This window comes from Microcaecilia unicolor, chromosome 7 (genome assembly GCF_901765095.1).
Source record: "Microcaecilia unicolor chromosome 7, aMicUni1.1, whole genome shotgun sequence".
In the NCBI taxonomy this organism is placed as follows: domain Eukaryota; kingdom Metazoa; phylum Chordata; class Amphibia; order Gymnophiona; family Siphonopidae; genus Microcaecilia; species Microcaecilia unicolor.
In genome coordinates, this window is record NC_044037.1 from 260,930,670 (window position 1) to 260,945,843 (window position 15,174).

General features: G+C 47.7%; 1 protein-coding gene across 3 annotated transcripts in view; it reads right to left on the minus strand.

Moving 5' to 3' along the window:
• Window positions 1-15,174, minus strand: part of KYNU (kynureninase) — a 260,595-nt gene that overhangs the window by 175,932 nt on the left and 69,489 nt on the right. For all 3 annotated transcript variants that reach the window (XM_030209738.1, XM_030209735.1, XM_030209737.1), the window contains exon 3: window positions 6,253-6,373. In XM_030209738.1, coding sequence (XP_030065598.1) covers window positions 6,253-6,373 — 121 coding nt within the window. The remainder of the gene's footprint in view (window positions 1-6,252; window positions 6,374-15,174) is intronic.

Below are 15,174 nucleotides of genomic sequence, written 5' to 3' on the forward strand. Positions count from 1 at the left end.
TTTCGAAGGTTGCCCTTCTTCCTCAGATCAGAAATAAGCAAATGTGCTAGCTGACAGTGTATATAAGTGAAAACATTCAAGCATTACTATGACAGTCTGACAGGGTGGGAGGAGGGGGGTGGGTAGGAAGTATGCATGGGGACATCAAAGCATATCATTGATATTCTAACAGGGTGGGTGTGGATAGGTGAGGGGAGGGTGATCAACAGAGACATACAGCTTTATGGTTTATAATGGGCTAGGAACCCCATATCCTTGTTAAGTCCTTTCTGTTGGGTGTTAAAATATTCAATCATTCTGACTTCAAAGGTCTTACGTTCTTGTATGGTTTTAAAGTTACCTTTGAGGATTCTCACTGTGAAGTCACTGGTACAGTGTCCTGGTCCTATAAAATGTTGACCAACAGGCATGGGAACCCTGCTGGCACCAGTATTGTTCATATGATGTCTATGTAAATTGAATCTTGTCTTAAGCATCTGGCCTGTTTCTCCAATATAGCATCCTTCGTTACATTTTTACACTGAATGATATATACCACATTGGAAGATGAGCAAGTGAAAGATCCCTTTATGTTGAATATCTTTCCTTTGTGGGTGACTTTGGGGTCCTGTGAAATATTTTGGCATAGTTTGCGACTGGATAAATTACAGGGAAGTGTGCCCTTCTGTTCCTTTTCAGTCTGTGAAGGAAGTTTACTTCTGATTAGCTTGTGGTATATATCATTCAGTGTAAAAAATGTAACGAAGGATGCTATATTGGAGAAACAGGCCAGATGCTTAAGACAAGATTCAATTTACATAGACATCATATGAACAATACTGGTGCCAGCAGGGTTCCCACGCCTGTTGGTCAACATTTTACAGGACCAGGACACTGTACCAGTGACTTCACAGTGAGAATCCTCAAAGGTAACTTTAAAACCATACAAGAACGTAAGATCTTTGAAGTCAGAATGATTGAATATTTTAACACCCAACAGAAAGGACTTAACAAGGATCTGGGGTTCCTAGCCCATTATAAACCATAAAGCTGTATGTCTCTGTTGATCACCCTCCCCTCACCTATCCACACCCACCCTGTTAGAATATCAATTATATGCTTTGATGTCCCCATGCATACTTCCTACCCACCCCCCTCCTCCCACCTGGTCAGACTGTCATAGTAATGCTTGAATGTTTTCACTTATATACACTGTCAGCTAGCACATTTGCTTATTTCCGATCTGAGGAAGAAGGGCAACCTTCGAAATCTAATCAAGAAATGTATTAAGTTATGTCCAATAAAAAAAGGTATCATCTTATTTTCTTTTCCACGTTTTATTTTGTTTGATTTCTATTGATAACCTAAAGGGTAGCAACAAATCACAAAAAGCACAGCAGATGACAAATCTTGTTGCCAAACAATCCGGTTACAGTGTGATATGCTGAAAGCCTACACCACCTATACAGATTAAAATGGAGAAAACAAAGTCTTAGACTTAAGTAGCAGCACTACCAAAACAGTTCTTATACTGCCATAAGTACAATCATGGGCAAAAAAACTTCATCACTGTCATTCAAAAGTAGTGCAAGGCAAAAAGCAAATACAACACACCAGATGATGCACTAAGAATTTAAATAGTCACTTAATCTGCAAATGTCCTCTGTCCTCAATATATCACAGCAATTCTCCAACAGGATGCACTCAAAAACTTCACCAAGGCAGGCAGATACACTCCTTCTGAAACAAGTGCTGAACTCATTCCTGACAAAGATTTCTATTTTGCCAGTACTCCTGACTGCTTCAGGGGATCAACTCTTCATCTCAGTGCAAAATAGGGTCCAAAATGGTGCCACAATGTGTGCATGAAAATTCCTTTTAATCAAGTCTGTGGCATCCAATATTGGGGAATATGTCTGTATCTTTCTGCAATAGTTTATTGGTCACTGACTGTATTGCTTGGTATTTGATCTGCTATTTCTTTACTCAGTATATACAGAACTATCACTTGGCACTGGCACCTCTATTACTAATGCTGATCTGGTGTTTTTCTTTTTCACTACACTGTCTGGTTTTCTTGCATCAAACTTTTTATTGGTTGGAATTGGAATGTCCCATGTGATCATTACCTCTTCATGTTCCATAAGTCTCTTAGGGTCATGACTGCACTGCTTTTCAGGCACACCAATTTTGTAATGATTACAAAGTTTCTAGTAGATATGTCCAAGAAACAAAAAGAAGCTCCAACAGCTTTCAAAATCAGGACAATGTGTTACGTAAGTTAATGTTTCCTTGTCTATGCTCACCTCGCCCTCTGGTGGCCAGAACCGGTGGCTGCTATGAACTGTCACACGTTCCGGACTTCAGACCAGTCCGGTCCGGATCTTCCAGGCTGCCAGACTTGCTTTCCTTGTTTGGGCCTAAACAGCACCCATAGCTGCCTTCTGATTCCTGCAGCTGAGCTTCAGCAACTGATGGGCTTTATTAATCACCTAGAAACGTCTGTGTTTGCCTTTGCATCATCTAAGGTCCCTGGTTTGTTGGTGCTTTGTTGCACTTCTGCCTAGTCCGGTTTCTTGTTTGAGTTTCTTGTCCAGTTCTAGTTAGTCTGTGTGGATTGCTTATTTTCCTAGTCTTGTTTCTGGACTGTCTTCCTGGTCTAGTTTCTGTTTGTCTGTGTCTCTTTCTCAGTAGCTGCATGGCAGCTTTTAGTCCTGTCTTTTTCTATCAGTGTTTGTACCCTGTTTCAGTGGCTGCTTGTCAGCTTTCAGTTCCTGTCCTTAGCTTGTCCATTTCCTGCTTTGTGTAGTATTGTCTGTCTGTGAGTCCTACCCAGTTTCCTGCCTTGCTGCCCATGTATATTCCTTTCCCCTCTGACCCTCAGTCTCTGTTCAGCCTAGTTGGTATTCAGTTTCTGCCCTGTCCAGTAAATCCTGCTGGCCGCCTGCACCCAGGAGCTCAACTCTTGAGGAATGGCGGTCAAGTGCAGGTGAAGTCTAGCTGTCCCTGTCAGAGTTCTGCCTTGTCTCTGGTGTGGGGTGGTTTTGCCTGCCACTGCTGCTCCACGGCAGTGGCCCAAGGGCTCACAAACCTAGTTTCTGCCTTGAAAATGTGACACACAGTTCCTTTAATTATTTGACTTGAAAATCAATCTTCCATTAATGACCCAACACTACTCAATTCCCCTTTCCTTGTTCCTTCTCACCCAGTACTTTCTTCACCCTTAATTGTCTTGTCTGTCTGTATTTTTAGATTGTAAGCTCTATCAAGCAGGGACTGTCTCTCTGTGTCAGGTGTTCAGCACTGCGTGCGTCTGGTAGCACTATACAAATGTTAATAATAATAATAATAATACCTTTCAGATCCCTGGTGATCTACCAGAGAAAGGGCAGGAATGATACCTACTCCCTCCTGCCCCATCGCAGCTCCCTCTTCAAAATGGCTGCCATAATCTCTAGCAGCAGTCTTGTGGTAGTTTGGTACAACTGTGAGGTTACTACTAGAGGATGTGGAAATTTGAAAAGGAAAAGTAATGATGGGCAGAGGCATGTGGGTATTACTCCTGCCCTTTCACTGTTAGACTACTAGGGATCAGGTGTGCTGATACACATGATACATGTGCACACAGAAGAACAAAAACCCTCACAGGCTTGTGATCACATGGGAAACGGCAAAGGTGACTCAAAAAGAAATGCTGGACAATGTTCTTGAATACAAAGTTTTTTGTGTGGACTAACAGACACGACACAGCTGTGTTTCAGCCAACAGGCCTGCCCCAGGAGTCTGGGTACAAAGAACACATAAAAACAATTACATTGTGAAGAAAGCATCTGGATAGGAAAAGGTTAAAAACAGTAAAAGTCTGTTAAAAGTATAAGGATTACAAAAATGACACTAGTAAAAGTGCTTAAACGACAAAAGGAAAACAACTAGTGTTGTTCAAAACATTAAACAACTATCATAGTCTGAAACAATGCAGTAAAGTATCTGCAAAAATAATTACAGACAAGTGATATGACAGTGGCCTAGTGGTTAGAGCATTGGTCTTGCAATCCCAAGATGGCTGGTTCAAATCCCACTGCTGCTCCTTGTGATCTTGGGCAAGCCGCTTAACCTTCCATTGCCTCAGGTACAAACTTAGATTGTGAGCCCTCCCGGGACAAAGAAATACCAAGAGTACCTGAATGTAACTCACCTTGAGCTACTACTGAAAAAGGTGTGAGCAAATTCTAAACAAATAACAAATATGGTAATAAACAGATATGTACTTCTCAATGTAGTCTGCAATGTGCTTGTTAAAGTAACATATGTCACTTCAACAAGCACACTGCAGACCTCTGAGAAGTATATATGTGCCTAGCACCCATCCATGCTGCTAAATTTAGTTGTGGGTATTTACTCTAAGTAAAACTTGGTGTAAATGCCTATGCCTAAGTTAGTCACGGAGCAGGTGATTCTATAGAGTACGACTTAAGTTGTGCGCACAAATATGGTCATTCTATATTTGCGCATGCAACTTTATTAGGCCAATCAGCACTGATAATTGCCAATTAACAATCAATTGACACTGGCAATAATTAGAATTCACACGCACAACTGACTAAGCGTATTCTATAATGTGATGCGTATAAATTCAAAGTTGAATAGTTGAAAAGGGAGCGTGGTATGGGCATTTCTAAAATCTATGCACATTGTTATAGAATATAATCGGTCTGCATGTAATTTAGGCATCAGCATTTACACCAAGTAAAACGTTGTGTAAGTGGCCGCGACTAAATTTAGTCACGTCGACGGGCACTCAGTGTATTTTATAAACCGCGCAGAAATTTAGGCTTATTCTATAAAGGCATACTTTATAGAATACTAGTAAAAGAGGCCCGTTTCTGAGCAAATGAAACGGGCGCTAGCAAGGTTTTCGTCGCCAACACCCCCCCTCCCTGCCCAACCCCTTCGTTGTTCTGCCATCAAGGTTTTCATCGCCAACACCCCCCTCCCTGCCTCCTCCCTCCCTCCCTGCCTGCCAACCCCTTCATTGTTCTGCCATTGCTCTGCCCTAAACCTCATGACGTTTGACGCAAGGGCGGGGCCCGGAGAGATTTCCCAACACCCCCTCCCTGCCTCCCTGCCAACACTTTCGTTGTTCTGCCATTGCTCCACCCTCGAGGGCGGGGCCCAGAGCGATTTCGGTGGCTTCACCACCACGAACCTTCGAGCCCTGTTTGTTGGAAGTCAGTGGCTTGGCTTCACTGACGTCACTGTCTTCAGAATGTTGAGGGTGAGTTTTATATATATATAGATGCTTAGGCTTTTTAAATTTTGGTGCCAATGTTTTAGTCATGATATATGGAATCTAGCCCATAGTGTTGGTTAATGGAATTGACCCCTGATACAGGTGTCTCTTACGCCGAAACACAGCCCGTGTCGGGTCACTAATAAAGCACAATTGTCCCACTCTTGAAAGTCCTTTGTACTGTTGTTTTTGGACTGCTTGCTTTGTGTACTTTTAACCTCTCCATTGTATGCTAAAGAATTTACATAGAAATGAGCTAGATTACATGCATTTTAATGTTTTGCATCTCATTACTATGTGCTCTGTGGTGACCTAAATAATGCTGCGTCAACCTGCATTAGAGCTGTTTAATACACATTAAGGGGCAATTAATGCAAGTTATTGCTGTAACACAGTCTGAAAATTTTACCCCCCATGGTCTTTTAAATGACATTATATATTTTCAAAACTTTTATCACCTTCTACTCAAAGAATTTAATTTAAGCTCATGAAACCTTCTGGCTTTTATTTGAATTACTGCAATAGGTTTGTTGAAAACAGGTACATTTTGATTTTCTATTAGAGCAAAATCAGAAATGTGAAGTCTATTCCAACCTTTTTTTTTGTAAATATATTTTCTGCTTAGCACAGTAACTGTTACTTTGTACTGTTGAGATTTCATCCTACTCACAGTCAACTTGCCGTAGTGCTAGCTTTTGGCCATACTTTGCTGCCTGCCAGCTCAACTGTGGTCACGTGATGCCTTTTCTCTCTCTGCTTTTGCCTCTGACCAATATGCAACTCTTTTTCCTGCACTTGCTTCCTTCCTATTTATATTGTAGATTTTTTCTTTGTTTTTTTTTGCACCTTTTGATTTGTTATTGATTTTTGTTTTCTAAACCACTTGGACAGATTTTATCTTAGGTGGTACATCAAATTGATGATAAACTTTAAATTTTTGTTTTACCAAATAATTATTGATGTGGATGCAAGGAATAACTTACGTTGTAGCCCACTTGTCCAACTCCTCATCCAAATATGTTTTAACTTTTTTTGGCTGAAGCCCAAGTGAATTTCCACAGAGGTATACAGAGTCTCTCTCTCCATTCACTAAGGTGGTATCAGCTGAAAAACACAAAACAATCTTGTTGTAACTGCATTATAATTTCAAGTTTTGTACCTTGATGATATAGAAAACTACTACTGTGATTATTAAATGAACCACTTATGCCAGAGATTTTCAACCCAGTCTTTGGGGCACACCTAGCCAGTTGGGGTTTTCAGGATATCCTCATTGAATTCAATGGGGATATCCTGAAACCCCGACAGGCTAAGTGTGCTCCGAGGACTGGGTTGAAAACCTCTGACTTATGCAATACCAGATAACATACTTTAAATATATTACATAATTTTCTGCTCAGGTGAACAAGGTGAGTAACAACAGAAAGTACAGACATTGTTAGCATCATAACCAGAGCCACCGAGAGGGGAGGCGGGAGGGGCAAGATTCCTCGAGCCCAGCCTCCAAGGGGGGTCTGACACTGGCAAGGCTTCCAGAGGCAGGCGGAAAGTTCTGCTCCCTCAGTCTGTCTCTTTCCTGCTCATGTGTGTCAGGACCCGGGTGACTGTGTTAACTATAACCTGGGTCCCGGCACACAGGAACAGGAGAGTGACCGAGAAAGGAGCAGATTTAGAAAGATAAGGGGGCAGGGGTGGCGCCCCAAGTTTTTTTGGGGGGGGGGGGGGGGGGGCTGTGGCAGCTGAGGCTGCGGCCTGAGTTGGGGTGGGGGTGGCGGCCCTGCCCCAGGCCCAGCTCTGTCTCTCAGTGGCCCTGCCATGGACATATCACCAAAGTCAGTATTTCATAGAACACTTCAATGCAAGAAATTTTGGGCACATGGTAGTTCACAGAAAAATAATTAGTTATTATAGTACTGTGTGAGACTTAATCACAGACATATCTGAAGCCTTGAAAAGGACTTTAATTCAATTATTATTTTTGTTACTGTCATTTTATTTACAAATTTTTGACTCAGCTCATCACAAGGTGATATACAATAAACATACGCATCAATGACATAAGAATAATTACACTGATATATGTATGTGAATGTAGACAAAACAAAAAATAATCTATCAAAACAGTGAATGTACACCGTAGCCCCCTAGCTCCTTGCTCATTTTATGCTTATTCTTAGAATGTCTGCTGGAAGGTAAAGGTCTTGAGACCTCTATGAAACTCACCTGCATCTCTCAAACTCAGTTCAAGGGGACGTGATTCCACCAATGAGGAACATACACTGAGAATGCCCTGTCCCTTCTCAACTGATTTCTAATCTTATGTAGTAGTAGACCCATACAGGTGTCCTGTGCACAAGGTCTTAGGCATGCAGAGGAATAAAATGTAAAACAGAAGCCAAATAATCTGGATCTAAATTCTGCAACACTTTAAAAATCATAAATAAGATCTTATATTTTATTATGAAATCTATTGGAAGTTAAAATGCAGTGATATATACAAACCTGGATTCTTCTAGTGACACCTTGGTAGCAATATTCTGCGCTAACTGCAACACCCTAAGTGCAGATGCAGGCAAACTCTGGTAGATGATGTTTTCAGTAATCAAAAGCAACAGAAAAAGTAGAGAAGACAACAGAAGTATCACCTCTGGGAATATATGTAAGAAGATCCCACACAGGTGATTGTCCAGGAAGAAAACCTTTATTGCCTCCATTGTTTACCATGACTTTTTCTAAGCCTTGCCACTTTCTGCACTATTTTTGTGAGCTACACTTGTCCACATTCATATCTGCTTTTCGCTCCAGGATTATATGCTTGTACCATATCCTATACCTACAAGTGTTTTTACGATCCCTGAGGCAGGCAGGCCATCCCGCTGAAACACAGTCCCGTGTCGGGTCCATTTTGGTAAACACCCACAGAAGGTGATCTCTCCATTGGAGAACTAAAGACAAACGAACAACAGTGGATCCAAAAAAAAGGGGTCCTCTCACAGTTGGCGTCTTTCTAAACAAGGTCTTTATTCAAATTTGAACAAAATCCTTGTTTAGAAAGACGCCAACTGTGAGAGGACCCCTTTTTTTTGGATCCACTGGGGTCCATTTTGATGCCAATAAAGGTTTTCTTCCTGGACAATCAATTGGTTGAGATAAACTTAAATATACTCCCAGAGCTGATACTTTTGTTGTCTTCTCTGCTTGTTCTGTTGCTTTTGGATATTCGTAAAGGTGTTTTCTCCGAGGAAAAGCAGGCTGCTTGTTCTCACGACTGGGGGTGACGTCCGCGGCAGCCCCCACCAACCGGAAAAAAGCTTCGCGGGACGGTCGGCACGCAGGGCACGCCCACCGCGCATGCGCGGCCGTCTTCCTGCCCGTGCGCGACCGCTCCCGCCAGTTCCTTTTTTTCCGCGCCTGGAGAGAGTCGTGCTTGTGCCGCTCTCTCTGTTTCAGCCCCGGAAAAACCGTCGCGTTTACGCGAACCCTTTTATTTTCTTTTATATTTAATTAATCGCCGCGCGCTCCACTTTTCTTTTCTAAAAAAAAAAAAAAAAAAAGGAGCACGCGCTCCCATTTTCCCTCGCTTCCAGCGGGGACGTTGCGTTGCGGCCTGGTGGCCGCACGGTCGTTTTTCATTTTCGAGGTGTGATTTCCGCGATTTTTCCGTCGATGTCCTCGAAGGTCCCGAGTGGATTTAAAAAGTGTGGTCGGTGCGGCCGGCCCATCTCGCAGACCGACACCCACGCTTGGTGCCTCCAGTGCCTCGGGCCGGAGCACAATTTCAAGTCGTGTCCCCTGTGTCTCGGTCTCCGGAAACGGACTCAGGTTGCGAGGCAAGTTCAACGGGACCGTATTTTTGGAACTTGCGCCGGCCCCTCGACGTCGACCTCGACGGCATCGGTATCGACGCCCGGTCCTTCGGTACCGGTATCGATGCCCGAGACATCGGCACCGATGGCATCGACCCCAGGAGAACAGGTCCCGTCGGCCCGCCGGTCCTCCGGTGAGGGTAGAGGTGAGAGGCCGCGTGGGCAGTCGGCCCCGGTCACTCCCTCAGCCCGTGGCCCACGGGACCGAACCCTGTCTGACCCGGTTCCTCGAGACCGAGGGGGATCGTCCTCCTCCTCCTCCATGCCTCCCGGCGCCGGTGACGGGCATCGGAAGAAGGATAAGAAGCGCCGTCACCGGTCGCCCTCGATGCACATCGGAGAGGAGTCGACGCCGAAGCGTCTCCATCGAGAGGAGAGATCCCCGTCGGTGATAGAGGTGCCGACGCAACAGGGTCCCGGCACCTCGGTGCAGTCTCCTGGCTCCCACCAGATTCGGGCACCGACACCCCTACCGGCCCCACCGCCTTTCTCGGCAGCGGGCCTGGACGAGTGCCTCAGAGCCATCCTTCCGGGGATCCTGGAAGGGCTGATGCGCCAGGCTGTGCCGGCGCCGGGGGTGCTTGCGCCCTCGGCGCCGATGACTGTGGCGCCGGTGAGCTCTAGCCCGGCGCCGGGGCCGTCAACACCGCCGCCGCTTGCGGTGCCGGTCTCGACCGCCACGCAGGTGGAGTCCCCGTCGACGTCGATGGAGGGAGCTCCGTCCCCGCCGGCGCGGGAGTCCACCGCTCGACGACACCGAGACCCTGGTGCCTCGACGTCGAGCCGGGCCCGGTTCAGGACTCAGCTACATGAGCTTATGTCCGACACCGAGGATGAGGACTCGTGGGGGGAAGAGGAGGACCCTAGATATTTCTCCTCAGAGGAGTCTACGGGCCTTCCCTCGGACCCCACGCCTTCACCGGAGAGGAAACTCTCACCTCCCGAGAGTCTCTCCTTTGCCTCCTTTGTGCGGGATATGTCTATTAGCATTCCCTTCCCCGTGGTCTCTGTGGAAGAGCCGAGGGCCGAGATGCTCGAGGTCCTCGACTATCCATCACCACCTAGAGAGTCCTCCACGGTGCCGCTGCACAATGTCCTTAAGGAGACGCTGCTTCGGAACTGGGTGCGACCATTAACTAACCCCACCATTCCCAAGAAAGCAGAGTCCCAGTACAGGATCCACTCTGACCCAGAGCTAATGCGGCCACAATTGCCCCATGACTCAGCGGTCGTGGATTCTGCTCTCAAGAGGGCACGGAGTTCGAGGGATACCGCCTCGGCGCCCCCGGGGCGGGAGTCTCGCACTCTGGACTCGTTTGGGAGGAAGGCCTACCAATCCTCCATGCTCGTGACCCGCATCCAATCATACCTGCTCTATATGAGCATCCACATGCGGACCTATGTGCAACAACTGGCGGACCTGGTCGAGAAGCTCCCGCCGGAGCAGTCCAGGCCTTATCAGGAGGTGGTCAGGCAGCTGAAGGCGTGCAGAAAGTTCCTGTCCAGGGGTATCTATGACACCTGTGACGTGGCATCTCGTGCTGCGGCCCAAGGTATAGTGATGCGCAGGCTCTCATGGCTGCGTGCCTCTGACCTGGACAACCGCACCCAGCAGAGACTGGCCGACGTCCCTTGCCGGGGGGATAACATTTTTGGCGAGAAGGTCGAGCAGATGGTGGACCAACTGCATCAGCGGGAAACCGCTCTCGACAAGCTCTCCCACCGGGCGCCTTCAGCATCCACCTCCACAGGTGGACGTTTTTCCCGGGCCCGGCAGGCTGCACCCTATTCTTTTGCGAAGCGTAGGTGCAACCAGCCGGCCCGAAGGCCTCGTCAGGCACAGGGACAGCCCCAGCGCGCTCGTTCTCGTCAACAGCGTGCGCCTAAGCAGCCCCCTGCGCCTCCACAACAAAAGCCGGGGACGGGCTTTTGACTGGATCCACGGGAACATAGCCGCCCTACAAGTGCCCGTACCGGACGATCTGCCGGTCGGAGGGAGGTTAAAATTTTTTCACCAAAGGTGGCCTCTCATAACCTCCGACCAGTGGGTTCTCCAAATAGTGCGGTGCGGATACGCCCTGAATTTGGCCTCCCTGCCTCCAAATTGTCCTCCGGGAGCTCAGTCTTTCAGCTCCCATCACAAGCAGGTACTTGCAGAGGAACTCTCCGCCCTTCTCAGCGCCAATGCGGTCGAGCCCGTACCACCCGGGCAGGAAGGGCAGGGATTCTATTCCAGGTACTTCCTTGTGGAAAAGAGAACAGGGGGGATGCGTCCCATCCTAGACCTGAGAGGCCTGAACAAATTCCTGGTCAAAGAAAAGTTCAGGATGCTTTCCTTGGGCACCCTTCTGCCAATGATTCAGAAAAACGATTGGCTATGTTCCCTGGATTTAAAGGACGCATACACTCACATCCCGATACTGCCAGCTCACAGACAGTATCTCAGATTCCGCCTGGGCGCACGGCACTTTCAGTATTGTGTGCTGCCCTTTGGGCTCGCCTCTACCCCACAAGTGTTTACAAAGTGCCTCGTGGTGGTAGCGGCGTATCTACGCAAGCTGGGAGTGCACGTGTTCCCATATCTCGACGATTGGCTGGTCAAGAGCACCTCGGAGGCAGGAACCCTCCGGTCCATGCAGTGCACTATTCAACTTCTGGAGCTGCTGGGGTTTGTGATAAATTACCCAAAGTCCCATCTCCAGCCAACTCAGTCTCTGGAATTCATAGGAGCGCTGCTGAATACCCAGACGGCTCAGGCCTACCTTCCCGAAGCGAGGGCCACCAATCTCTTGGCCCTGGCTTCGCAGACCAGAGCGTCTCAGCAGATCACAGCTCGGCAGATGTTGAGACTTCTGGGTCATATGGCCTCCACAGTTCATGTGACTCCCATGGCTCGTCTTCACATGAGATCTGCTCAATGGACCCTAGCTTCCCAGTGGTTTCAAGCCACCGGGAATCTAGAAGATGTCATCCGCCTCTCCACCAGTTGCCGCACTTCACTGCTCTGGTGGACCATCCGGACCAATTTGACCCTGGGACGTCCATTCCAAATTCCGCAGCCCACGAAAGTGCTGACGACGGATGCATCTCGCCTGGGGTGGGGAGCCCATGTCGATGGGCTTCACACCCAGGGTCTGTGGTCCCTCCAGGAAAAGGATCTGCAGATCAACCTCCTGGAGCTCCGGGCGATCTGGAACGCACTGAAGGCTTTCAGAGATCGGCTGTCCTGCCAAATTATCCAAATTCGGACAGACAATCAGGTTGCAATGTATTACGTCAACAAGCAGGGGGGCACCGGATCTCGCCCCCTGTGTCAGGAGGCCGTCGGGATGTGGCGTTGGGCGTGTCGGTTCGGCATGCTCCTCCAAGCCACGTACCTGGCAGGCGTAAACAACAGTCTGGCCGACAGACTGAGCAGAGTATTGCAACCGCACGAGTGGTCGCTCCATGCCAGAGTGGTACGCAAGATCTTCCAAGCGTGGGGCACCCCCTCGGTGGACCTTTTCGCCTCTCAGACCAACCACAAGCTGCCTCTGTTCTGTTCCAGACTTCAGGCACACGGCAGGCTAGCGTCGGACGCCTTTCTCCTTCATTGGGGGACCGGCCTCCTGTATGCTTATCCTCCCATACCTTTGGTGGGGAAGACCTTACTGAAGCTCAAGCAAGACCGCGGCACCATGATTCTGATAGCGCCCTTTTGGCCCCGTCAGATCTGGTTCCCTCTTCTTCTGGAGTTGTCCTCCGAAGAACCGTGGAGATTGGAGTGTTTTCCGACTCTCATTTCGCAGAACGACGGAGCGTTGCTGCACCCCAACCTTCAGTCTCTGGCTCTCACGGCCTGGATGTTGAGGGCGTAGACTTCACTGCGTTGGGTCTGTCTGAGGGTGTCTCCCGTGTCTTGCTTGCCTCTAGGAAGGATTCCACTAAAAAGAGTTACTTTTTCAAGTGGAGGAGGTTTGTCGTTTGGTGTGAGAGCAAGGCCCTAGAACCTCGTTCTTGCCCTGCACAGAACCTGCTTGAATACCTTCTGCACTTATCAGAGTCTGGCCTCAAGACCAACTCAGTAAGGAATCACCTTAGTGCGATTAGTGCTTACCATTATCGTGTGGAAGGTAAAGCCATCTCTGGAGAGCCTTTAGTCGTTCGATTCATGAGAGGCTTGCTTTTGTCAAAGCCCCCTATCAAGCCTCCTACAGTGTCATGGGATCTCAACGTCGTCCTCACCCAGCTGATGAAACCTCCTTTTGAGCCACTGAATACCTGCCATCTGAAGTACTTGACCTGGAAGGTCATTTTCTTGGTGGCAGTTACTTCAGCTCGTAGGGTCAGTGAGCTTCAAGCCCTGGTAGCTCATGCTCCGTATACAAAATTTCATCACAACAGAGTAGTGCTCCGCACCCACCCAAAGTTCCTGCCGAAGGTGGTGTCGGAGTTCCATCTTAACCAGTCAATTGTCTTGCCAACATTCTTCCCCAGGCCGCATACCCGCCCTGCTGAACGTCAGTTGCACACATTGGATTGCAAGAGAGCATTGGCCTTCTACTTGGAGCGGACACAGCCCAACAGACAGTCCGCCCAATTGTTTGTTTCTTTCGACCCTAACAGGCTAGGGGTCGCTGTCGGGAAACGCACCATCTCCAATTGGCTAGCGGATTGCATTTCCTTCACTTACGCCCAGGCTGGGCTGACTCTTGAGGGTCATGTCACGGCTCATAGTGTCAGAGCCATGGCAGCGTCGGTGGCCCACTTGAAGTCAGCCACTATTGAAGAGATCTGCAAGGCTGCGACGTGGTCATCTGTCCACACATTCACATCACATTACTGCCTCCAGCAGGATACCCGACGCGACAGCCGGTTCAGGCAGTCGGTGCTGCAGAATCTGTTTGGGGTGTAAATCCAACTCCACCCTCCAGGACCCGAATTTATTCTGGTCAGGCTGCACTCTCAGTTAGTTGTTCTTCGTAGGTCAATTTTCTGTTGTACCCTCGCCGTTGCGAGGTTCAATTGACCTGGGTTCTTGTTTGAGTGAGCCTGAGAGCTAGGGATACCCCAGTCGTGAGAACAAGCAGCCTGCTTGTCCTCGGAGAAAGTGAATGATACATACCTGTAGCAGGTGTTCTCCGAGGACAGCAGGCTGATTGTTCTCACCTACCCTCCCTCCTCCCCTTTGGAGTTGTGTGTTTCATCTTTTGCTAGTCATTCAACTGGCGGGAGCGGTCGCGCACGGGCGGGAAGACGGCCGCGCATGCGCGGTGGGCGTGCCCTGCGTGCCGACCGTCCCGCAAAGCTTTTTTCCGGTTGGTGGGGGCTGCCGCGGACGTCACCCCCAGTCGTGAGAACAATCAGCCTGCTGTCCTCAGAGAACACCTGCTACAGGTATGTATCATTCACTCTCTTGTTCGCTCTGTTTGCAGTAATCAAAACATGGTTTAACTAACGCCTGAAATACAGTAGAAAATTCATCTTCTCCTAGGTAAGTCCTCAAGCAGCTTACCACTTTCATCTTATAGAATGCACTCCTGACTATCTTACTGATATGAGCATGTAAGAACAAGGATTTATCTAAAATTAATGCAAGAAAAGGTAATGCTGCTTTACAATTTGCATTTATTTTTAAAACTTTGTATATCATTTTTCTGAAACAAAAATTCAAAATGGTTCACAAATTCAAATAAAATAATAAGATAAAAATGCATTATAAAATTAAAGACTAACACGGCTACCACACTCCTCTACTTAAAATTAAAGATAAAACAGTATAACAGAGAAGAGAGTAACAATGGAGAGATGATAAAAGTAGGTCTCTAGATCCTTTTCTACATAAGACCAGAGATGATTGCACCCTTAACTCTAAAGCTAGACTATTCCAAAGATCTGACTCAATAACTCTGAACTCTATTTTTATTTGCAACCAGCAATACATTTCTGGTCTCAGAGCATAAAGGTCTATTGGGAGTCTTCCCAGTGACACAGGTGGAACAACAGTGGGATCTTGTGAGATCAACAAGACCACTGCCTCTTGGTAATCTAGTGCTAACC